Here is a 27,500-nt window from a genome sequence, read left to right on the forward strand (position 1 = left end):
ATCATTTTCTGAGTGGCATGCACACACATGTGCTTGTGTGGTTTTGTGTGTGTGTGTGTGTGTGTGTGTGTGTGTGTGTGTGGTGTGGTGCGTGTGGTGTGTGTGTGTGTGTGTGTGTGGTTTTGTGTGTGTGTGTGCGTGTGTGTGTGGTTTTGTGTGTGTGTGTGTGGTTTTGTGTGTGTGTGTGTGTGTGTGCGTGGTTTTGTGTGGTTTTGTGTGTGTGTGTGTGTGTGTGTGTGTGTGTGTGTGTGTGTGTGTGTGTGTGTGTGTGTGTGTGTGTGTGTGTGTGTGTGTGTGCGTGGTTTTGTGTGGTTTTGTGTGTGTGTGTGTGTGTGTGTGTGTGTGTGTGTGTGTGTGTGTGTGTGTGTGTGTGTGTGTGTGTGTGTGTGTCTCTGTGATGGCTCAGAGGTCCGTCCACAGTACTCAGCATCATAAGGCTGCTCTGCTAGCTAGCAGGCAGGGACGACGCACCGTGGCCAGGAACCTCAGCTGTGCGTATTCCCATCCTTCGAGGCCCCAGATCACAGGAACAGACAGACCCTCTCTCCTCCCCCTCAGCCCCCTCCTAACCCAGCGCACCAAGCTTAGAAAGACGCCTAAGTGAAGTCCACACTTCCGTTTTTCAGGGGAAATGGAATTTAAGTTGAAAATACTGTATATACGCTTTCTGCCAATACCACTAAGGGTGCTCATCTTTACATTAGACAGATAGGACCTGATTGGTCAGAAGGCCTCTCGGTCCCACATGTTCCCATGGTAACCCCATCCCCTGACCTCTCGGTCCCACATGTTCCCATGGTAACATAACCCATCCCCTGACCTCTCGGTCCCACATGTTCCCATGGTAACATAACCCATCCCCTGACCTCTCGGTCCCACATGTTCCCATGGTAACATAACCCATCCCCTGACCTCTCGGTCCCACATGTTCCCATGGTAACCTCACCCATCCCCTGACCTCTCGGTCCCACATGTTCCCATGGTAACATAACCCATCCTCTGACCTCTCGGTCCCACATGTTCCCATGGTAACATAACCCATCCCCTGACCTCTCAGTCCCACATGTTCCCATGGTAACATAACCCATCCTCTGACCTCTCAGTCCCACATGTTCCCATGGTAACATAACCCATCCCCTGACCTCTCAGTCCCACATGTTCCCATGGTAACATAACCCATCCCCTGACCTCTCGGTCCCACATGTTCCCATGGTAACATAACCCATCCCCTGACCTCTCAGTCCCACATGTTCCCATGGTAACATAACCCATCCCCTGACCTCTCGGTCCCACATGTTCCCATGGTAACCCCATCCCCTGACCTCTCAGTCCCACATGTTCCCATGGTAACATAACCCATCCCCTGACCTCTCGGTCCCACATGTTCCCATGGTAACATAACCCATCCCCTGACCTCTCAGTCCCACATGTTCCCATGGTAACATAACCCATCCCCTGACCTCTCGGTCCCACATGTTCCCATGGTAACCCCATCCCCTGACCTCTCAGTCCCACATGTTCCCATGGTAACATAACCCATCCCCTGACCTCTCAGTCCCACATGTTCCCATGGGAACCTCACCCATCCCCTGACCTCTCAGTCCCACATGTTCCCATGGTAACATAACCCATCCCCTGACCTCTCAGTCCCACATGTTCCCATGGTAACCCCATCCCCTGACCTCTCAGTCCCACATGTTCCCACGGTAACCCCAGCCCCTGACCTCTCAGTCCCACATGTTCCCATGGTAACCCCATCCCCTAATTTCTCAGTCCCACATGTTCCCACGGTAACCCCATCCCCTGACCTCTGAGACGCACATGTTCCCATGGTAACCTAACCCATCCCCTGACCTCTCAGACCCACATGTTCCCATGGTAACCTCACCCATCCCCTGATCTCTCAGTCCCACATGTTCCCACGGTAACCCCATCCCCTGACCTCTCAGAACCAGATGTTCCCACGGTAACCTAACCCATCCCCTGACCTCTCAGACCCACATGTTCCCACGGTAACCTCACCCATCCCCTGATCTCTCAGAACCACATGTTCCCACGGTAACCTCACCCATCACCTGACCTCTCAGAACCACATGTTCCCACGGTAACCTCACCCATCCCCTGACCTCTCAGAACCACATGTTCCCACGGTAACCTCACCCATCCCCTGACCTCTCAGAACCACATGTTCCCACGGTAACCTCACCCATCCCCTGACCTCTCAGAACCACATGTTCCCACGGTAACCTCACCCATCCCCTGACCTCTCAGAACGACATGTTCCCACGGTAACCTCACCCATCCCCTGACCTCTCAGACCCACATGTTCCCACGGTAACCTAACCCATCCCCTGACCTCTCAGACCCACATGTTCCCACGGTAACCTCACCCATCCCCTGACCTCTCAGAACCACATGTTCCCACGGTAACCCATCCTCTCACAATAACACTTACTTCAATATAAACTTTGAACTCATCAGTCTCTGACTTTTCCTATATATGTGTATTTTACTCTCTAGCAGAACTTTTAGATAAATATCATAAAAGACAAATATACTCTGATGATTTCTACCCTAAAGCGCCCTTACGGTCAAAATGACCGTCTGCATATTTAACAGTGGAATAGCCGGGCTTCCACAAGTAACAAATCAATTTAATATAAACATTCACAAAGAAATCCATTAAGATTTTGTTAAGGAAGGTCATAAAAAAAAATGGTATAGTAAAGCTATTTATTTCAACAACAAAAAACAGAAGAGTTTTGAGTTGTATTTTAGGCCCGTCTGAGTTTAGTAGCCGAGGTTATTATGGCTGAGCCATGAAATCAACTTATTCATTTAGTAGATATCACACGCATATTCCCCAGCACTACCACAGTCAACACATACATATATATATATTTCACAGTAAGAATATAATGCAATATAACAGAATAAAATAGAAAGGCTATTTTTCCCCACATAGCTATAGCTGATTGTCACCAGTACTCACATGAGGAAGTAGTTATGGGAAGACATGGAGTTATTCTAGGAAATAGTTGTATTTACAAAATGAGCCCATTCGCGCAATATTTACATCCTTTTTCCAAGACTAGGTTCATTACAACACCTCAGAATCGACTCTTTCCGATAGGGTAGAACAATCAAAACTTCTGGCCTACATGGACCTCCGGAGGAATATTGTAAAAAGTGCTGTTTGGTAAATTGTTAGTTTTATTTATCAATGCTCACTAAGCTGGTAAATCAGTCTCTTCCTTCTCTTTTTTGACAATTGTAATATTGTCACCCATCACACTGTTAATTTAATTTGACACATCTATTATTAAACTGTATGTGTAAAATTAGTTTTAAGATAGTTTTAGGTGTAGTTTGGTTAGGCCGTTAGCTGGGCAGGCAACTGTTGTCTTATTTTAGAATTTACAGTCTATTGCACTTCTCGATCAAGCAATACATTTTCTGACTTATTACAGTATACATTAGGTGTCCTGAGGTTTCTTATCTTATTATTTATTATTATTATTTCTTATTTTTTTTCAATGTATTATTTATTATGGAATATTTACACGATTGACGGTCAGAATGGGGATTATTGTAGTAGTGATGAAATTACGGCACTCCGTTTTGTTAAGAGGCGTTGGAACTGTGCCGTCCACCATTTATGACAGTGATAGTTCATTCAAACCTCAGTGAAAATAGTGTGTTGTTCATGTATTAGACGAGACATGATCAGACATAATCCCTCACAGTTATAGTAAAGACATAAAAACATTTAAAAAATCCTTCTTTGATCATCATAGTAATAATCATAATCGTTTTTTTTTTTTAGGTCATATTGTAAAACATTGTCAAGGATTTACTGTACATACTCAGGACAGGAGATGTACAGTTGAAGTCGGAAGTTTACATACACCTTAGCCAACTACAATTAAACTCAGTTTTTCACAATTCCTGACATTTAATCCTAGTAAAAATTCCCTGTCTTAGGTCAGTTAGGATCACCACTTTATTTTAAGAATGTGAAATGTCAGAATAATAGTAGAGAGAATGATTTATTTCTTTCATCACATTCCCAGTGGGTCAGAAGTTTACATACACTCAATTAGTATTTGGTAGCATTGCCTTTAAATTGCTTGACTTGGGTCAAACGTTTCGAGTAGCCTTCCACAAGATTCCCACAATAAGTTGGGTGAATTTTGGCCCATTCCTCCTGACAGAGCTGGTGTAACTGAGTCAGGTTTGTAGGCCTCCTCGCTCGCACACGCTTTTTCAGTTCTGCCCACAAATTTTATATGGGATTGAGGTCAGGGCTTTGTGATGGCCACTCCAATACCTTGACTTTGTTGTCCTTAAGCCATTTTGCCACAACATTGGAAGTATGCTTGGGGTCATTGTCCATTTGGAAGACCCATTTGCGACCAAGCTTTAACTTCCTGACTGATGTCTTGAGATGTTGCTTCAATATAGTCACATAATTTTCCTGCCTGTGCTTCACGGTTGGGATGGTGTTCTTCGGCTTGCAAGCCTCCCCCTTTTTCCTCCAAACATAATGTTGGTCATTATGGCCAAACAGTTCTATTTTTGTTTCATCAGACCAGAGGACATTTCTCCAAAAAGTACGATCTTTGTCCCCATGGGCAGTTGCAAACTGTAGTCTGGATTTTTTATGGCGGTTTTGGAGCAGTGGCTTCTTCCTTGCTAAGCGGCCTTTCAGGTTTTATCGATATAGGATTCGTTTTACTGTGGATATAGATACTTTTGTACAGTTTTCCTCCAGCATCTGCACAAGGTCCTTTGCTGTTATTCTGGGATTGATTTGCACTTTTCGCACCAAAGTACGTTCATCTCTAGGAGACAGAACGCGTCTCCTTCCTGAGCGGTATGTCGGCTGCGTAGTCCCATGGTGTTTATACTTGCGTACTATTGTTCGTACAGATGAACGTGGTACATTCAGGCGTTTGGAAATTGTTCCCAAGGATGAGCCAGACTTGTGGAGGTCTACAATTATTTTCTGAGGTCTTGGCTGATTTCTTTTGATTTTCCCATGATGTCAAACAAAGAGGCACTGAGTTTGAAGGTAGGCCTTGAAATACATCCACAGGTACACCTCCAAATGACTCAAATGATGTCAATTAGCTTATCAGAAGCTTCTAAAGCCATGACACCATTTTCTGGAATTTTCCAAGCTGTTTAAAGGCACAGTCAACTTAGTGTATGTAAACTATTGACCGACTTGAATAGTGATACAGTTAATTATAAGTGAATTAATCTGTCTGTAAACAATTGTTGGAAAAATCACTTGTGTCATGCAGAAAGTAGATGTCCTAACCGACTTGACAAAACTATAGTTTGTTAATAAGAAATTTGTGGAGTGGTTGAAAAACGAGTTTTAATGACTCCAACCTAAGTGTATGTAAACAAGCGAGTGTGGTTCACTTGACCACCTACATTGCCCAGGCATAGGAATAACTCCTCCCCTCTATTTTCTAACATCCTCCATGTCCTTTTGATGACGCCTCCCCACACTACCTCTCATCATCTTCATCATCATCATCATCATCACATCATTCCACTCAACCTGATCAAACTGCCACGCTCTGGCCTGCCTGTGGCCTGTTACCCTGTTAACAAATACTGTCTGGAAGGGCACCCTATTTCCTGGTTCTGGTCCAAAGTGTAGTGAATAGGGACATACACAGAAGACGACCCATGGTGAGTTAATAGGGACATACACAGAAGACGACCCGTGGTGAGTTAATAGGGACATACACAGAAGACGACCCATGGTGAGTTAATAGGGACATACACAGAAGACGACCCGTGGTGAGTTAATAGGGACATACACAGAAGACGACCCGTGGTGAGTTAATAGGGACAGACACAGAAGACGACCCGTGGTGAGTCACAGATATATCAGTGACTAGATTGAAATGTGGAGATGTACAAACTGTTATTTGACAACACATCTAAAGAGCATGGCAACAGCAGAACAGAAAAGAACAGAGCAGGCGAAGTAGTAGGGTAGAAACAGCGAGTACATCCTAAATGGCCTCTTATTCCCTATATAGTGCACTACTTTTGACAAAGGGCCCATAGGGCTCTGGTCAGAAGTAGTGCACTATGTAGGGAATGTACTGCTGTTTGGCACTCGACCAGCCTGCGAAGAACAGGAGTCACTCCCAGCCTTCAGGCTCTGAATGGGATTAATGCCATGTAATGTGTGCCAGGCAGAGAGTGGAAAGAAACGAATCCCATTTGTCCTCACAGTGAAGTCTATCTACAGCACACTGATACTAACCCATCTGCTGTCCTCTCCTCTGTCCTCTCCTCTGTCCTCTCCCCTCCTCTCCTCTCTACTCCTCTCCTCTCCTGTCCTCAAACAGACAGCTCGGTGCATTCAACATGTCAGTACCTCTCATAAATACAAGTAGTGATGAAGTCAATCTCTCCTCCACTTTGAGCCAGGAGAGATTGACATGCATATTATTAATATTAGCTCTCTGTGTTCATCCAAGGGCCAGCCGTGCTGCCCTGTTCTGAGCCAAATGCAATTTTCCTAAGTCCCTTTTTGTTGCACCTGACCACACAACTGAACAGTAGTCCAGGTGTGACAAAACTAGGGCCTGTAGGACCTGCCTTGTTGATAGTGTTGTTAAGAAGGTAGAAACTAGGGCCTGTAGGACCTGTCTTGTTGATAGTGTTGTTAAGAAGGTAGAAACTAGGGCCTGTAGGACCTGCCTTGTTGATAGTGTTGTTGAGAAGGTAGAAACTAGGGCCTGTAGGACCTGCCTTGTTGATAGTGTTGTTGAGAAGGTAGAAACTAGGGCCTGTAGGACCTGCCTTGTTGATAGTGTTGTTAAGAAGGTAGAAACTAGGGCCTGTAGGACCTGCCTTGTTGATAGTGCTGTTAAGACGGTAGAAACTAGGGCCTGTAGGACCTGCCTTGTTGATAGTGTTGTTAAGAAGGTAGAAACAAGGGCCTGTAGGACCTGCCTTGTTGATAGTGTTGTTAAGAAGGTAGAAACAAGGGCCTGTAGGACCTGCCTTGTTGATAGTGTTGTTAAGAAGGTAGAAACTAGGGCCTGTAGGACCTGCCTTGTTGATAGTGTTGTTAAGAAGGTAGAAACTAGGGCCTGTAGGACCTGCCTTGTTGATAGTGTTGTTAAGAAGGTAGAAACTAGGGCCTGTAGGACCTGCCTTGTTGATAGTGTTGTTAAGAAGGTAGAAACTAGGGCCTGTAGGACCTGCCTTGTTGATAGTGTTGTTAAGAAGGTAGAAACTAGGGCCTGTAGGACCTGCCTTGTTGATAGTGTTGTTAAGAAGGTAGAAACTAGGGCCTGTAGGACCTGCCTTGTTGATAGTGTTGTTAAGAAGGTAGAAACTAGGGCCTGTAGGACCTGCCTTGTTGATAGTGTTGTTAAGAAGGCAGAGCAGTGCTTTATTATGGACAGACTTCTCCCCATCTTAGCTACTGTTGTATCAATGTGTTGTGACCAGGACAGTTTACAATCCAGGGTTACTCAAAGCAGTTTAGTCATCTCAATTTGCTCAATTTCCACATTATTTATTACAAGATTTAGTTGAGGTTTAAGGTTTAGTAAATGATTTGTCCCAAAAACAATGCTTTTATTTTTTAAAATTTTTAGGACTAACTTATTCCTTGCCACCCATTCTGAAACTAACTGCAGCTCTTTGTTGTGTGTTGCAGTCACTTCAGTCGCTGTGGTAGCTGACGTGTTTAGTGTTGAGTCATCCGCATACATAGACACTCAGGCTTTACTCAAAGCCAGTGGCATGTCGTTAGTAAAGATTGAGAAAAGTAAGGGGCCTAGACAGCTGCCCTGGGGAATTCCTGATTCTACCTGGATTATGTTGGAGAGGCTTCCATTAAAGAACACCATCTGTGTTCTGTTAGACAGGTGAATCTTTATCCACATTATAGCAGGGGGTGTAAAGCCATTATAGCAGGGGGTGTAAAGCCATTATAGCAGGGGGTGTAAAGCCATTATAGCAGGGGGTGTAAAGCCATAACACATATGTTTTTCCAGCAGCAGACTATGATCAATAATGTCTAAAGCCGCACTGAAGCCTAATAAAACAGCCCTCACAATCTTTTTGTCATCAATTTCTCTCATCCAATCATAAGTCATTTGTTTAAGTGTTTGTTGAATGTTCTTCCCTATAAGTGTGCTGAAAGTCAGTTGTCAATTTGTTTCCTGGAAAGTAGCATTGTATCTGGTCAAACACAGTTTTTTCAAAAAGTTTACTAAGGGTTGGTAACAGGCTGATTGGTCGGCTATTTGAGCCAGTAAAGGGGGCTTTACTATTCTTAGGTAGCGGAATGACTTTTGCTTCCCTCCAAGCCTGGGGGCACACGCTCTCTAGTAGGCTTAGATTGAAGATGTGACAAATAGGGGTGGCAATATCGTCCACTATTATCCTCAGTAAATGTCCATCCAGATTGTCAGACCCCGGTGGCTTGTCATTGTTGATAGACAACAGTGATTTGTTCACCTCTTCCTCACTCACTTTACGGAATTCAAAAGGACAATGCTTGTCTTTTAAATTGTGGTCAGATATACTTGGATGTGTAGTGTCAGCGTTTGTTGCTGGCATGTCATGCCTAAGTTTGCTAATCTTCCAATGAAAAAATAATTAAAGTAATTGGCAATATCAGTGGGTTTTGTGATGAATGAGCATCTGATTCAATGAATGATGGAGCTGAGTTTGCCTTGTTGCCCAAAATGTAATTTAAGGTGCTCCAGAGCTTTTTATTATCATTCTTTATATAATTTATGTTTATTTCATAGTATAGTTTCTTCTTTTTATTCAGTTTAATCACATGATATCTCAATTTGCAGTAGGTTTGCCAAACGGTTGTGCTGCTAGATTTATTTGCCATTCCTTTTGCCTCATCCCTCTCAATCATACAATTGTTCAATTCCTCATCAATCCAAGTGGATTTAACAGTTTTTACAGTCCTTAATGGGTACATGCTTATTAGTAACTGGAATAAGCATTTTCATAAATGTGTCCAGTGCAGCGTCTGGTTGCTCCTCATTACTCACCACAGACCAGTAAATATTCTTCACATCATCAACATATGAATCACTACAAAACTTATTGTATGACCTCTTATACACTATATTAGGCCCAGCCTTTGGAACTTTGGTTTTCCTAGATATGGCTACTATGTTGTGATCACTACATCCTATGGATCTGGATACTGTTTTAGAGCACATTTCTGCAGCATTAGTAAAGATGTGATCAATACATGTTGATTTCATTCCTGTGCTGTTTGTAACTACCCTGGTAGGTTGACTGATAACCTGAACCAGGTTGCAGGCACTGGTTACAGTTTGAAGCTTTTTCTTGAGTAGGCAGCTTGATGAAAGCCAGTCAATATTTAAATCACCCAGAAAATATACCTCTTTGTTGATTTCACATACATTATCAAGCATTTCACCTATTATCCAGATACTGACTGTTAGTACTTGGTGGTCTATAGCAGCTTCCCACCAGAATGGGCTTCAGGTGAAGCAGGTGAACCTTACTTCAAATCAAAATGTATTTGTCACATGCGCCAAATACAACAGGTGAAATTTCACCTCACAGTGAAATGCTGTTCTTGGGCACAGGGACTATGGTGGTCTGCTTGAAACATGTTGGTATTACAGACTCAGACAGGGAGAGGTTGTAAATGTCAGTGAAGACACTTGCCAGTTGGTCAGCGCATGCTCGCAGTCCGGCCTTGTGAATGTTGACCTGTCTAAAGGTCTTAATCACATCTGCTATGGAGAGTGTGATCACACAGTCGCCCGGTACAGCTGGTGCTCTCATGCATGTTTCAGTGTTATTTGCCTCGAAGCGAGCATAGAAGTAGTTTAGCTTGTCCGGTAGGCTTGTGTCACTGGGCAGCTCTCGGCTGTGCTTCCCTTTTGTAGTCTGTAATGATTTGGAGGCCCTGCCGCATCCGACGAGCATCAGAACCGGTGTAGTACGACTCAATCTTATTCCTGTATGGACGCTTTACCTATTTGATGGTTCGTCGGAGGGCATAGCGGGATTTCTTATAAACTTCCGGTTTTCAGCTCTAGCCTTTAGCTCAGTGTGTATGCTGCCTGTAATCCATGGCTTCTGGTCGGGGTATGTACGTACGGTCACTTCAACAGTATTTAACATGAGATCGTCTCTAATCTTTACAGGAATGTGGTTCTGAATATAGACCGCAACACCTCCACCATTGGCATTTTTGTCTTTCCGGTAGATGTTATAACCATGTATTTCTGCTACTGTATCATGAAATGTATTATCCAAGTGAGTTTAAGAATTAGTCAGTATATGAATATCTGTTACTAGCAAGTTATTGACTTCATGAACCTTGTTTCTTAGGCTGCAAATGTTCATATGGACAATTTTTTTGCACTTTTCTGTGGTGCTTGATTGTTTTTAATGCTTTACTGGGAAGCTTATCAGAAGTAGATTTAAATTAAGTTACTTACATTGTGTCTGCCAACGCCCCTGGGATAATTGTACATTTGATGACAACTCAGCAACACAATGGAAGGGATTAACTAAACTGGTCGGTTCATTGATAAGTCATTGTCTCATCGCAGCCTTGAAATGCGTGGACAGAGTCTAGGAGTCTAGGAGATGATTTGGATGGACTCCGTCATTCCTGTAAAACAATTTCTGTTTCCAGAAGGTGTCAAAGTTATCTATAAAAGTGATTCCAACAGAGCTACAGTAATCTTTTAGCCAGGTGTGTAATGCCAGTAGCCTGCTGAATCTTTCAACGATCGTACCGGACCTGAAATGATTTGCCGCTTTTTGGAATCTTTCAGTGCTGGAATCAGTTCTTTAAAATCAATTTTCAGAAGTTCCCGAGCCAACCCCTCCATTGATGTCGTTTGAACCCCACATGGACTACGACAGCGTCAGCTCCCAGCATCTGTTGTAAGACAGTCGGAAGAAGGCTTGTAGTGTACTGTAGCTCCAGGATATTACAGGGTTTTTGCTCCTGTAATGCAGTTTGCTATTGTCTTTAACTTTAAATAACACTCTTCAAATAACGACTCATCTCTATGTGTAGATAATTGCCCCTGAATCACTGTCGTGTCCGTGGACTAAGGCTCTAAGACTGGAAGCGATTCTTGGCAACTAGTAACTGACAGAATTAAATGAAGCTGTGGAGTTTTTTTTTCTTCCAAATTCTTCTGTAGCTTGATATCTATAATTAATTACCAGCAAACATATTTGTAATGTACTGAACTCACTTCTTCTGTCCAGGATAAAGTTAGTAGCTTGAGTATGTGTTACAGTTTATCTAGAGGTGTCCCAAATGGCACCCTATTCCCTATATAGTGTTAGTATAAGGAATAGGCTGCCATTTTGGAGGCATCCGAACCGTCTCGTAGTGAATCATGGGTAAAACCATCAGGGGGACAAAGAGAAGAAGCAGATAGATCTCAGAGAATACCGGCATGATAATTAGAATCTCAAATACAAAAGGATCAATCTGGCTATCTTTACCCTTGCAACACAACACAATGGAGACGGAAGTAGAATTTATGTAAACAAGAAAGATAAGATAAAGGCTTAAAGATATTCTTCTCTCTGTCGACGCTCGGTTCTGTCAGGTTCCTAAATATATCTGCTGGCTGCACCGATACACACTGTAATTATTCAGATGACACTTTTCATCACTGGTTTCTTTCCTATTACCCTACTGTAGTGTAGCTCCTATCACCCTACTGTAGTGTAGATCATATTACCCTACTGTAGTGTAGATCCTATTACCCTACTGTAGTGTAGATCCTATTACCCTACTGTAGTGTAGCTCCTATCACCCTACTGTAGTGTAGCTCCTATTACCCTACTGTAGTGTAGCTCCTATTACCCTACTGTAGTGTAGATCCTATCACCCTACTGTAGTGTAGCTCCTATCACCCTACTGTACCCTACTGTAGTGTAGATCATATTACCCTACTGTAGTGTAGATCCTAATACCCTACTGTAGTGTAGCTCCTATTACCCTACTGTAGTGTAGCTCCTATTACCCTACTGTAGTGTAGATCCTATCACCCTACTGTAGTGTAGATCCTATTACCCTACTGTAGTGTAGCTCCTATTACCCTACTGTAGTGTAGATCCTATTACCCTACTGTAGTGTAGCTCCTATTACCCTACTGTAGTGTAGCTCCTCTATCTATTACCCTACTGTAGTGTAGATCCTATTACCCTACTGTAGTGTAGATCCTCTATCTATCCCCCTACTGTAGTGTAGATCCTATTACCCTACTGTAGTGTAGCGCATATTACCCTACTGTAGTGTAGATCCTATTACCCTACTGTAGTGTAGATCCTATTACCCTACTGTAGTGTAGATCCTATTACCCTACTGTAGTGTAGCTCCTATTACCCTACTGTAGTGTAGCTCCTATTACCCTACTGTAGTGTAGATCCTATTATCCTACTGTAGTGTAGATCCTATTACCCTACTGTAGTGTAGCTCCTATTACCCTACTGTAGTGTAGATCCTATTACCCTACTGTAGTGTAGATCCTATTACCCTACTGTAGTGTAGATCCTATTACCCTACTGTAGTGTAGATCCTATTACCCTACTGTAGTGTTGCTCCTATTACCCTACTGTAGTGTAGCTCCTCTATCTATTACCCTACTGTAGTGTAGCTCCTAATACCCTACTGTGGTGTAGCTCCTATTACCCTACTGTAGTGTAGCTCCTCTATCTATTACCCTACTGTAGTGTAGCTCCTCTATCTATCTCCCTACTGTAGTGTAGCTCCTCTATCTCCCTACTGTAGTGTAGCTCCTCTATCTATTACCCTACTGTAGTGTAGCTCCTCTATCTATCTCCCTACTGTAGTGTAGTTCCTCTATCTATTACCCTACTGTAGTGTAGCTCCTCTTCCTATCTTCCTAAGTCTCTGTTAACATGCTGGCTGGTCAAGTCTCTGCTAACATGCTGATTGGTCAAGTCTCTGTTAACATGCTGATTGGTCAAGTCTCTGCTAACATGCTGATTGGTCAAGTCTCTGTTAACATGCTGATTGGTCAAGTCTCTGCTAACATGCTGATTGGTCAAGTCTCTGCTAACATGCTGATTGGTCAAGTCTCTGTTAACATGCTGGCTGATTGGTCAAGTCTCTGTTAACATGCTGATTGGTCAAGTCTCTGCTAGCATGCTGATTGGTCAAGTCTCTGTTAACATGCTGATTGGTCAAGTCTCTGCTAACATGCTGATTGGTCAAGTCTCTGTTAACATGCTGATTGGTCAAGTCTCTGCTAACATGCTGATTGGTCAAGTCTCTGCTAGCATGCTGATTGGTCAAGTCTCTGCTAACATGCTGGATGGATGGTCAAGTCTCTGTTAACATGCTGATTGGTCAAGTCTCTGTTAACATGCTGATTGGTCAAGTCTCTGTTAACATGCTGATTGGTCAAGTCTCTGCTAGCATGCTGATTGGTCAAGTCTCTGCTAACATGCTGATTGGTCAAGTCTCTGTTAACATGCTGATTGGTCAAGTCTCTGCTAACATGCTGATTGGTCAAGTCTCTGTTAACATGCTGGCTGATTGGTCAAGTCTCTGTTAACATGCTGATTGGTCAAGTCTATGTTAACATGCTGATTGGTCAAGTCTCTGCTAGCATGCTGGCTGGTCAAGTCTCTGTTAACATGCTGATTGGTCAAGTCTCTGCTAGCATGCTGATTGGTCAAGTCTCTGTTAACATGCTGGCTGATTGGTCAAGTCTCTGCTAGCATGCTGATTGGTCAAGTCTCTGCTAGCATGCTGATTGGTCAAGTGAACAAGGTTTAGAGGCCTCGGAGCAGATTGTCAAATTTGATCAATTTACATAGAGACACTTTGTGCCCGGACTACATTTTTATTATACTCATATTTAGAATGATCATAATCATTTTAATTGGTTTACAAAGAACAGGATTTATTTGTACTGTGTATATAGGAGGTATTGGTATCTTCATTGTTAGATTGTCTTCAGGCAACACTTGAATTGGACTAGCTCTAGTTGACCTTTAACCTGAGAGCCTTGACAAAGACCTTTTGTCTAGAAAGTCTGGCTTCCATGCATCAACGTGGTCAGCTGTCTTGGCTACGTAAAGATCTGGTTACATTGATGTCACGCTGATAAAATGTATCTGTTGGTTCGATTGTTATTCTATTCGTAAGGTAATAGCATTGAATTGGGTATTTATACCTTTTTTTTAGACAGAAATATGAAAATACACATTTTAACGATGAGACCATGCCACCACTTGAAATGAGACTTGCCACCACTTTAAAATACTATTGTATTCTGAAATGAAGATAATGTGACTGTGAGCAGTTTTTTTCAAGAGAGTTTTCCTTTTTTCCTCCACAGCTCCAAGGGTCTCTGAGGAGGAAGATCGAGGGTCATACTCCTGGCTACTCCTCCCAACAGAATGGCCTGTCCTGTGGGCCGTCGGGGCTGGACTACAAACGTGTCCGTCTGGAGGGGGGCAGCGGCGGTTTGGGTGGGCACGGACCCTGTTCCTTCAGCTCCGGGCAATCACAGTCCATGGGAGGCGACGCTTCGTCCATAGGCCACACCCTAAACAGGAAAATCAACAACAGCAGCTACATGATGCCCCATGGGGTCATGAACTCTGACCTCATCAACATGACCCTGAAGGAGATGAAGAAGGAACCTATAGACCATGTTACTTCCTGCGGCCAGAGGTCCACGGAGATGATGGTGTTCAGCAGCCAGATCGACCCGGAGCTTCAGGATCTGTTCGACGAGCTGACCAAGACCGTCCCGTCTCTACACGACCAGGAGTTTGAGAAGATGCTGAAGCAGGATGATGCGTTCGGCCTGGCGGATCTGGAGCGCGGCGCGGCATCCCTCTGCTCCCACCTGGAGAAGCCCATCAAAACGGAGTACTCAGACTACGACCAGACACATGGCCATGGCGGCTCCTCACAGCTCCGTCCGGCATCCACTGGTCCCTCCTTCACCATGTCCAGCTCCTCCCCCATCACCAACCAGAAGAGCCAAGGCCAGGGACCCTCGGGGCTGGCCGGACCCCCCAGCAGAGGTCTCCCTGGTTGGCCTGAGGTGTCCCATGCGGAGCAGCTAAAGCAGATAGCAGCCAACCAGAACCAGCAGCAGCCCAACCCCCAGGTCCTGCTCCACCACCAACAGACTCAGGCTGGAGGGGGAGGAGGACCAGGGACCAGTTGGAACACGCAGCCCTCCTCCAGCTCCTTCCCCCAGGACAAGCTCTCCAACCCGGCCTCAATGGGCCAGAGGATCACCCCCCAGACCTCCATGGACAGTCAGGGTAAAAGCATAAACAACTGTCTGTTCAAGCCCAACGGACACAACAGCACCAGCCACCTGGATATGAAGGTGCTCAGCAATAAGCCCATGCTCCACTTCAGCCCCAAAGCATCCCAGCAACCCTCCACTATGGCAGGTCCACTGAGTAAGACTACAGCCCATCAACAACAACAACAACAGCCGTCCACCTCAGCCCAGAACTTGAACACGAACCACCCAGTTCATAACTACCAGAACCCCCAGCAACAACGGGCCATGTCTGGGTCTCCTCACTTGCAGCCCAAGTCCCTGGCCCAGAGAACCCCTCTCAGCCAGCATGGAGCTGGACCTGGACTCCACTTTAAACTGGCTCAACAACGACAGGTAATAATCACCTATATAAATACTTGCAGACTATAAATACTATAAATACTTGCGTAGTATCCTTGCGGTGTTGTAGTGGTTGAGGCCCAGGACTCTGACTCGTCCCAGGACTCAAACGCTAGGGACTTGGGACTCGACTCAGACTCGAGGTTTAGTGACTTGACTTCATCAGTGCGTTTAAGTATGATCCATAATTTATATGAAATAGTACATTTATCACATCAAATATCATATGAAAACGAATATTGTACGTATGAAATAGAAATACATCTATCTATCTAATACATATATCGTCCCAGTGTATATTCAGTGCCTTCAGAAAGTGTTCAGACCCCATGACTTATTCTAAAATATATATTTTTTTTAATCCTCATTAATCTACACACAATACCCCATAATGACAAGGCAAAAACAGTTTTTTATACATTTTTGTAAATGTATTAAAAATAAAAACAGAAATACCTTATTTACATAACTATTCAGACCCTTCGCTATGAGACTCAAAATTGAGCTCAGGTGCATCCTGTTTCCATTGATCATCCTTGAGATGTTTCTACAACTTGATTGGAGTCCACCTGTGGTAAATTCAATTGATTTGACATGATTTGGAAAGGCACACACCTGTCTATATAAGGTCCCACAGTTGACAGTGCACGTCAGAGCAAAAACCAAGTCGTGAGGTCGAAGGAATTGTCCGTAGAGCTCTGAGACAGGATTGTGTCGAGGCACAGATCTGGGGAAGGGTACCAAAACATTTCTGCAGCATTGAAGGTCCCCGAGAACACAGTGGCCTCCATCATTCTTAAATGGAAGAAGTTTGGAACCACCAAGACTCTTCCTAGAGCTGGCCGCCCAGCCAAACTGAGCAATCAGGGTGAGAAGGGTCTTTGCCAAAGTACTGAGTAAAGGGTCTGAATACTTATGGAAATGTGATATTTCATAAATGAGCTAAAATGTACAAAAAAACAAAAATGTTTTTGCTTTGTTATTGTGTGTAGATTGATGAAGGGGAAAAAACTATTTAATTTTAGAATAAGGCTGTAACGTAATTAAATGTTGAAAAAGTCAAGGGGTCTGAATACTTACCGAAGGCGCTGTAGTTCATTGCGATGGTCAACATCTGGCAATGAGCTATTCTGGAGCAATCTAAGCTGTGCAGGTATTTCTATTCATATTTTCCTGCACCTGAGGAATTGTTGAATATATTATGTGCGCACTACGTTTTGAACAGGAAATGACCCATTCCCATCCTAATCCCATGTGACCAATCCCCATCCTAATCCCATGTGACCAATCCCCATCCTAATCCCATGTGACCCATTCCCATCCTAATCCCATGTGACCCATTCCCATCCTAATCCCATGTGACCCATTCCCATCCTAATCTCATGTGACCCAATTCCCATCCTAATCTCATGTGACCCATTCCCATCCTAATCCCATGTGACCCAATTCCCATCCTAATCCCATGTGACCCATTCCCATCCTAATCCCATGTGACCAATCCCCATCCTAATCCTATGTGACCCATTCCCATCCTAATCCCATGTGACCAATCCCCATCCTAATCCCATGTGACCCAATTCCCATCCTAATCCCATGTGACCCATTCCCATCCTAATCCCATGTGACCCATTCCCATCCTAATCCCATGTGACCCATTCCCATCCTAATCCCATGTGACCCATTCCCATCCTAATCTCATGTGACCCATTCCCATCCTAATCCTATGTGACCCATTCCCATCCTAATCCCATGTGACCCAATTCCCATCCTAATCCCATGTGACCCAATTCCCATCCTAATCTCATGTGACCCAATTCCCATCCTAATCTCATGTGACCCATTCCCATCCTAATCCTATGTGACCCATTCCCATCCTAATCCCATGTGACCCAATTCCCATCCTAATCCCATGTGACCCATTCCCATCCTAATCCCATGTGACCAATCCCCATCCTAATCCTATGTGACCCATTCCCATCCTAATCCCATGTGACCAATCCCCATCCTAATCCCATGTGACCCATTCCCATCCTAATCCCATATCGTTGTAAAGGAACAGTCTTGTCTAATGATGATGGGATAATCATAAGGATTAACATGATAAGCTACTTGGAAGCCAAAATATCATATCACAATATTTTTTTTAAAATGTTTGACGGATGTTGTTGTTTGATGGTATTTGATGTTTTTTTAATAATAAAAGTTGTACATTTTCTTTTATGAGTATTGCATGATCCTAGGGTGGCAACAAATACGGTCTAGGTGATTTCATTGGGTCTTTCTCCATTCTGATTGGTTTATACTGTTCAATTCAACTTCAACCACATTTTTCCCTCTGCATTTCATAAATTGATGCATTTCCCCGCCCTAGTTTCAGATCCTTTACACACTGCCAGGTAGGGCTGCACGATATGGATAAAAAAAATCGAAGCCTTATTTTTAACCAGATATTGCAATTGTAATCTGACTTGCAATTTAGATCAAAACATGGAAACAGAATGATTATTGTAATTTCCTTAGTCAGAATATAATCTTTGAACTTTGAACACAGCGTTGTCATGACAACAAACGAAAAAAAGCCAAAGAGGAGTTATTGTGACAGGGTAGGAACCAAAGTGACGGTTAATGTTTCCTAAGGGACCCTATAATCTTTTGCTACATTAAATGTTATATTTTACTTTAATGTAGCTAACATATTAATGCTTCATCTCTTCCTCTGTGATTTAGAAGATACTGTAGCAGAAACAACATACTGAGCTAAACCTACAGCACCACTGGTATCAGTCCAAATTACCTAGCTACATTTGCTCTGTGCCGTAGCAAAATCAAACCAAATCAAATGGTATTTGTCACGTACTTCGTAAACAAGAGGAGTGGACTAACAGTGAAATGCTGACTTACCAACAATACAATGAGAGGAAAATATAAACAAATAAAATACAACTTGAAGATAGTGCCCTGGCCGAAACCCAGATTGATTTATATTCAAAATATGCTCAGGTATAAAAGAGTGAAGTTGCTTATTTACTAAATATTGGAGAATCTTGACATGGAAGCTTCAAGATGGGACGATAATGATCGAGATCCCTCCTATCCCTGCCCTTACGGACAGGCAGCACATAAGCTGTTTTTCATACTTTAGGAATATTTCCTGATAACAATGTTTGACTTAAGATGAGGGTTACTGAGCAAGAAATGAGGGGGGCAGCACACTTGAGCAGACCGGGCTCCAATTAGGCAGCCCCTGTGGATTTCTTGGTATCTATAGCAAGTAAGACATCAATTACTTATTATTCTGTGAAATGCCCCAAAAAATTGAAAAACTTCACGACCATTTTCTGAGTTATTCTGAAGAATTCCTGAATCAGCATTTAGCCCACCTTCGAGATAGAAGGGCTAGACACTCTTTCAAAAAGATAACCCGATTAAATGCATCAATGATGATATTTTGTCCGTAACAGAGCCAGAGTCTGAATTCATTTGTTGGGGAAGAGAGGAGGAAGTCTTACCCTTTAGAGATTTGACAGTTTTCCAGAATTTAGCCGGGTTCCCCTGTGGTCCCCTGTGGCTCAGTTGGTAGAGCATGGTGTTTGCACCGCCAGGGTTGTGGGTTCGATTCCCACGGGGGACCGGTACGGGGGGGGAAAAAATGTATGAAATGTATGCATTCACTACTGTAAGTTTCTCTGGATAAAAGCGTCTGCTAAATGACTAAAATTTAAGAGTGGTTACATAATAATCAGATTTAGCCTTTTTGATCAGACGTACACATTGATTCCTCAGTTGCCTAAATGATTTGCCAATCTGGGCCTAACCTGTGTTCCTGGTCTTGACCCAGGCAATATTCTTACTATAATTCAGGAGTAAACCAGGCATTCAATCTAACTTTAACTCTCAGAGTTTTGAAGGGAGCATGATTATCTACAGTAGTATTGAAGACATTTACAAAGCTTAAAGCTAAATCAGGTTCAGGGCGATACAATTAAGGTCACTAAAATATAGATCATGTAAAGTTCCTCTTAGTGATGACACGAGGAGATGTATGGATTTTCACATCTCTGATACAGACAACTGGGCAATGGTTACTAAAATCCATTGGGAAAATCCAACTAGCAACATAAACGATACACAAAAGTATGTGGACACCATTAAAATTAGTGGATTCGGCTATTTCAGCCACACCGATTGTTGACATAAATACACTACATGGCCAAAAGTATGTGGACACCTGCTCGCCCAACATCTCATTCCAAAACCATTGACATTAATATGGAGTTGGTCCCCACTATGCTGCTATAACAGCCTCTACACTTCCTGGAAGACTTTCCAGTAGATGTTGGAACATTGTTGCGGGGACTTGCTTCCATTCAGCCACAAGAGCATTAGTTAGGTCGGGGCACTGATGTTCTACAATGTAGAAAACAGTAAAAAAAAAATAAAGAAAAACCCTTGAATGAGTAGGTGTGTCCAAACTTTTGACCGATACCCCAGCTGTTGTCATTGGTGTCGGCTAATTGGATCCTAATAGAGAAATTAAAAACCTGCCACATCCGTAACGTGTCAGTGCCGGTGGATTCGATCTTAGTCCTGTATTGCGCTTTTTCTCTTTGGGGGCTGGTCGGAGGTCGAGGTGGGATTTCTTATAAGCGTCTGGATTAGCGTCCTGCTCCATGAAAGCGGCAGCTCTAGCCTTTAGCTCAGTGGGGATGCTGCCTGTGATCCATGGCTTCTGGTTGGGATATGTACGTACGGTCACACTTATTAATGAAGCCGGTGACTGATGTGTTGTACTCCTCAATGTTATCGAATGAATTCCGGAACATATTCCAGTCTGTGCTAGCAAAACAGTCCTGTAGCTTAGCAACCGCTTCATCGGACCACTTCTGTATTGAGCTGGTACTTCCTGTTTGATGTTTTGCCTGTAAGCAGGAAGTAGGAGGATAGAGTTATGATCTGATTTGCCAAAGGGAGGGCCTTGTATGCATTTCTGTGTGTGGATTAAAGGTGACCTAGAGTTTTGTCGCCTCTAGTTCAGTAAAATGGATTTCAGTTTCCTTTAACCAAGTCTGCCGTCGGGTTGCATTGGAAAAACTAGCAAGATGTACTGTATATTATCCATGGCTCTGAGAAACATAGAATATTACAGTTTTTCAGGTCCCGTTAATAGGATAGTCTTTAACGGAGCTCATCCAGTTTATTCTCCAGTGATTAATAGGATAGTCTCGATCAAAGCTCATCCAGTTTGTTCACCAGTGACTGTACGTCCGTCAATAGTAGAGAGGGCAATGGCGGTCTATTTGCTCTCCGACATAGTCTCGTCAGGATGGCTTCTATCCTGCCTCTCGTTTGCCGCCACTTTCACTTCCTTGTCCGGAGTAAGCAGGAAGTCCATAGCTGCCGACTCATTGAAGTAGAAATGTTAATCCAAAAATCGAGGTTAGTGATCCCTCTTCTCTTCCCTCCCAAGCTAAAAGGCAGTAACTGCTCATAGAATGGAACTGAGAAAAATGGCTTCAAAGATTTTTTTTTAATTGTCCAGCCAAATTAATTCTAGGGAAATGTAATGATCTGTTGCCTTACTATGAGTACATTTTTTTTTATTAACGTTGACCCTGACCTCTGACATGACCTTTAACCCTTAAACGGAAGTTACTGCCTTCTTTCCTTGGCATGATATGTTATAAATTGCAGGGTAATACCAAAGCGAAGAGCAGTATCTGCCATTTTCATTTGTTAGTTTACTATACTATTCTCATTGCTATGAACACAAGAGCAGTGTAATTACTGACAGTGTAACAGAGTTGAAACTGCAGCCTTTGTGTGTCTTCTGCTAAGATACCAGTTGAATTTACATAGAGATGTAGGGTCTGCGTCAGTCACATTACATACTGTGTTTCACAAGTCGCCCATGTCTTGTTATAAGAATTCATGTGAAAAGCAGCACTGCAATTGTTTGAATTACATGTGGTGTAATATATAATGATGGAACATGCTAGAAGTATGACGTAGGGTAACACAAATTATATAAAAATGACCATGAGATTGCTAATAGAAACATTTAATTTGTATTTTTTCAAATGACACTTTTGAATGAATAAATAACAGATTTAAGAATACGTTTTAAACATATTTACATGTTCATATTCATAAGAAGACCCAAATTACATTTAGCTACAATTGATAAAATGCTGAATAGTTACATTTCATTTTTAAGTAAAACTGCTTCAGTGCTCTTCCATATAACTCCTCATCCTCAGTAATGCTGATCACAGCCAAGGCATTCCAGAACTGCCAACGATTTGCAGGCATCAGAGGACACAGCTTGGTGATTATGTCCATCTTCTTGGACTCGTCTATCCCTCTATCCGGTGTACGTAGTGTCGAGGCTGTCTCTAGAGTGACTTTCTTCGTCATAAAGTCAAGCTCTGTGAAGTCCTTTTCTTCATGGGAGACTTTGTAGAAGAGGCTCCTGGATCCACGCCTCACCTGGATCTCAGCCATCTCTGCCAGCTTTGGTGCTGCTGCTGCCTTCTTCAGCTTGACGATGGAATGGCCAGTTTTCCATGCCAGGAATGTTTTCATTTTTCATTTCCACCACCTCCACCTTGCCTGCGTTGGATTTGGCGACCACATGGAGGAAGTCCCCGAAGTCGTACACCACACCTCCAGGTCGAGCTTTCACTTCCTGTTCCACGCCATGGTGGAAACTGTCTGCGCACATGAAGGTGTGTCCCGGCTCGAAGAACTTGAGGGCGATGTCCTCCATCAAATTTGAGTCAGCATTGACAACACTCACCAGTGATGTTAGGAGGGACCAGTTTTCCACTGCATGCTTGACATCTCTCTCCCCCTCTCCAGTGCTGTTACGTAAGATGACGTAATCTCCTCCGCCGTCCGACCAGCTGTTCCTTCATGCCATACCACTGAGATTGTTTTCTTCTTCTTTCCAATGGTGGCGAATGTCTCGTGATAGACAACAATTCTTCTTGTGAACAATGCTGTTTTCACACCTGGCATACGAGGGAGCATGATAACTTTTTTTGCATATCAACGCTCCAACCAGGCCAAGCCTCTGGGTAATCGTTCTGTGCATCAGCCTGGTAATGGATTCCGCTCTGCCCTGCAGACTTCTTATGTTTCTCATATTTCCTACATTGCATGCAGTCGGTGTTGGTGATGGTGAAGTCAGGTGCTGCATGGCTGTTGTCTTGGCAGGCTTGGGTTTCCATATCCTTATTCTCCCTGTGTTCCATCTTCAGATGATGACCCTGCACCAAACAGAGTTCGCACTCCTCCTCCTCCTCCTCCAAGCTTCACAAAGCTGATGTTTCTTCTCTTTACCGCCTTGCGATAGGTTTCGTAACCGCAGCTGGCATCTCTGGGGCCGACCAATCAGCTGCTTGGGGGAATCCAAGAAGCCATTTCCTGAAATATACACATACATATACACAAACCCACAACACAGAAACTGGGGAACGTAACATTCTCATTATGCATAAACCGAATATTGACGTCAGTAGGGAGGTAGAGGCGATGTGGGGCATGCTCTCGCCTGGAAGGACTCAATGTGTTGCAGGATTCACGTTCAATTTGCTCGCTGAAGCTTTCTTTCCCCTCTGATCCTTTGGTGGAATCAGTTTGCTGGTGATTGACTTGCCCATCATCGTGACAATCAGCCTGTCATTTTTTTTGTTGTTGTTGGGGTGGTAGCCCAATGTTGTCAGAAAAAGAAAAAAAACCACTTTGCCCACCTGTTGTGCAGAACCGCTCTGGTTTGGAAGAGGAAGATGGTACAGAAACGACCTGCAGCGTTGCCTGTCAGCGCCAACACTGATATTTTTCTTAGATTGCTGTGCCACCATGTGGAAGATCCATGTCCTCTTCTCCTTATACTTCATCTCCCAAAACGTTTTCGCATATTTCATTTTGCCTCTACCTTCTGAAATATTCTGAGTACATTGCCTCTTGCGTTTGGGACCACATGGCTTACCCGTCGGTGGAATCTTGGATGTCTTGTTTGATAGGTTGTCTGGAGTTGTTGTGTCCACGGGCTCAGCTGCCACTTGTGCTGGAACATCCCAAGTCTGAAGGTGGCTGATAATCTTCATCATCATCATCATCATTGGCAATTGATTTCTCATCTGATAGACTGATGTCTATCTAAGGAGTCAGAGACTAACCACTGGTTCTCTATTTCTTCAAATAGTGTTGACACTGTGAATTCAGTTAAATGGGGGGGGGGGTGGATCAGGAATCTTTGTTGGAATGTGGCCCTTAAACTCAACTGAAATAAATAGAGCAAATAATCAGGGACATGCGTCCTAATTACTCTATTCTGTCATGGATCATAATAATTAATACTGACATGTTGTGGTGTACAAACATAATACCCATAATCCTTTTTCAGTTATTCTAGAATATAGGATATAATCAATGTTGATTTTGTCTTGTGTAAACATCATAATTTTCACTGTCGTTAACTCAGTTCATCTATTCATTTCATACCTGCTCCCAAAAAGGCTGTCACGTCTCTGTGTGTAGGAACGGACCAAAGCGCAGCGTGAATATCGTTCCACATCTTTTATTTGAAAGTGAAACTTAACCAAATAAACAAACAACAAACCCGTGACCCCCCCCCAAAAAATCGAAAAAAGGAAACTAGAACCAAACAACATAGAACGCTGTTCCTCTTACCAAACATGTGTAAATGTACACGCCCTGACCTACTCTACCGTAGAAAATAAGAGCTCTCTATGGTCAGGACGTGACAAAGGCTCTTAAATTTTCATCTTTATTTACAAATACATTTTTTTTTGCATGGATGGACACTGGGTAGTGTAATATCTACATACAAAAATCTCTGAAACTGGAAACACTTATCTCCCTCACTAGCTTTAAGCACCAGCTATCAGAGCAGCTCACAGATCACTGCACCTGTACATAGCCCATCTATAATTTAGCCCAAACTACTACCGCTTCCCCTACTGTATTTATTTATTTATTTATTTTGCTCCTTTGCACCATATTATTTATATTTTAACTATGAACTTTCTTCAAACTACAAATCTACCATTCCAGTGTTTTACTTGCTATATTGTATTTACTTTGCCACCATGGCCTATTTATTGCCTTTACCTCCCTTATCTCACCTCATTTGCTCACATTGTATATAGACTTATTTTTCTACTGCATCATTGATTGTATGTTGTTTTACTCCATGTGTAACTCTGTGTTGTTGTATGTGTCAAACTGCTTTGCTTTATCTTGGCCAGGTCGCAGTTGTAAATGAGAACTTGTTCTCAACTAGCCTACATGGTTAAATAAAGGTGAAATAAAATAAATAAAATATGGGATACTGGGTAGTGTATTATGGGATACTGGGTAGTGTAATATGGGATACTGGGTAGTGTATTATGGGATACTGGGTAGTGTAATATGGGATACTGGGTAGTGTAATATGGGATACTGGGTAGTGTAATATGGGATACTGGTTAGTGTATTATGGGATACTGGGTAGTGTATTATGGGATACTGGGTAGTGTAATATGGGATACTGGTTAGTGTAATATGGGATACTGGGTAGTGTAATATGGGATACTGGGTAGTGTATTATGGGATACTGGGTAGTGTAATATGGGATACTGGGTAGTGTAATATGGGATACTGGTTAGTGTAATATGGGATACTGGGTAGTGTATTATGGGATACTGGGTAGTGTAATATGGGATACTGGGTAGTGTAATATGGGATACTGGGTAGTGCATTATGGGATACTGGGTAGTGTAATATGGGATACTGGGTAGTGTAATATGGGATACTGGGTAGTGTATTATGGGATACTGGGTAGTGTAATATGGGATACTGGGTAGTGTAATATGGGATACTGGGTAGTGTATTATGGGATACTGGGTAGTGTATTATGGGATACTGGGTAGTGTAATATGGGATACTGGGTAGTGTATTATGGGATACTGGGTAGTGTAATATGGGATACTGGGTAGTGTAATATGGGATACTTGGTAGTGTAATATGGGATACTGGGTAGTGTATTATGGGATACTGGGTAGTGTAATATGGGATACTGGGTAGTGTAATATGGGATACTGGGTAGTGCATTATGGGATACTGGGTAGTGTAATATGGGATACTGGGTAGTGTAATATGGGATACTTGGTAGTGTAATATGGGATACTGGGTAGTGTATTATGGGATACTGGGTAGTGTAATATGGGATACTGGGTAGTGTAATATGGGATACTGGGTAGTGTATTATGGGATACTGGGTAGTGTAATATGGGATAGTCATTGGCGCTGTGAAATAATATTGCAGCAAAAGCTCAATCTCTTTCTGCTGATGATAGAGAAAAAGAGAGAGGGGGAGAGAGAGAGAGCGATGGAGAGGTAGAGACATGGCTCACACAGAGAAAGAGAGAGAGAGATGGATAGGTAGAGACAAAGAGAGAGAGGGAGGGAGTGAGAGAGGTGGAGACAAGGAGAGAAAGCGAGAGAGAGAGAGGGTGAGAGAGCGAGAGCGAGAGGGGGTGAGAGAGAGAGAGAGAGAGCGGGGTGAGGAAGAAGGAGAAGGAAAGAGAAGGAGAGAGCGAGAGGGGGAGAGAGAGAGAGAGCGGGGTGAGGAAGAAGGAGAAGGAGAGAGAAGGAGAGAGAAGGAGAGAGAAGGTGAAATAAAATAAATAAAATATGGGATACTGGTTAGTGTAATATGGGATACTGGGTAGTGTAATATGGGATACTGGGTAGTGTAATATGGGATACTGGGTAGTGTAATATGGGATACTGGGTAGTGTAATATGGGATACTGGGTAGTGTATTATGGGATACTGGGTAGTGTATTATGGGATACTGGGTAGTGTAATATGGGATACTGGGTAGTGTATTATGGGATACTGGGTAGTGTAATATGGGATACTGGGTAGTGTAATATGGGATACTGGGTAGTGTATTATGGGATACTGGGTAGTGTATTATGGGATACTGGGTAGTGTATTATGGGATACTGGGTAGTGTAATATGGGATACTGGGTAGTGTATTATGGGATACTGGGTAGTGTAATATGGGATACTGGGTAGTGTATTATGGGATACTGGGTAGTGTAATATGGGATACTGGGTAGTGTATTATGGGATACTGGGTAGTGTATTATGGGATACTGGGTAGTGTAATATTGTATACTGGGTAGTGTAATATGGGATACTGGGTAGTGTATTATGGGATACTGGGTAGTGTAATATGGGATACTGGGTAGTGTATTATGGGATACTGGGTAGTGTAATATGGGATACTGGTTAGTGTAATATGGGATACTGGGTAGTGTAATATGGGATACTGGGTAGTGTATTATGGGATACTGGGTAGTGTAATATGGGATACTGGGTAGTGTAATATGGGATACTGGGTAGTGTAATATGGGATACTGGGTAGTGTATTATGGGATACTGGGTAGTGTAATATGGGATACTGGGTAGTGTAATATGGGATACTGGGTAGTGTATTATGGGATACTGGGTAGTGTAATATGGGATACTGGGTAGTGTAATATGGGATACTGGGTAGTGTATTATGGGATACTGGGTAGTGTATTATGGGATACTGGGTAGTGTAATATGGGATACTGGGTAGTGTATTATGGGATACTGGGTAGTGTATTATGGGATACTGGGTAGTGTATTATGGGATACTGGGTAGTGTAATATGGGATAGTCATTGGCGCTGTGAAATAATATTGCAGCAAAAGCTCAATCTCTTTCTGCTGATGATAGAGAAAAAGA

The 27,500-nt window shown here is 43.0% G+C and overlaps 1 protein-coding gene across 1 annotated transcript in view; it reads left to right on the plus strand.

Annotated features, from left to right (window-relative positions):
• The window catches only part of maml2 (mastermind like transcriptional coactivator 2), a 145,463-nt gene that overhangs the window by 93,951 nt on the left and 24,012 nt on the right, over positions 1-27,500 (plus strand). Inside the window, exon 2 of the mRNA XM_045704162.1 lies at positions 14,403-15,707. Within this exon, the coding sequence (XP_045560118.1) occupies positions 14,403-15,707 (1,305 nt within the window). The remainder of the gene's footprint in view (positions 1-14,402; positions 15,708-27,500) is intronic.

The sequence above is a fragment of the Salmo salar genome, chromosome ssa20 (genome assembly GCF_905237065.1).
Source record: "Salmo salar chromosome ssa20, Ssal_v3.1, whole genome shotgun sequence".
Classification (NCBI taxonomy): domain Eukaryota; kingdom Metazoa; phylum Chordata; class Actinopteri; order Salmoniformes; family Salmonidae; genus Salmo; species Salmo salar.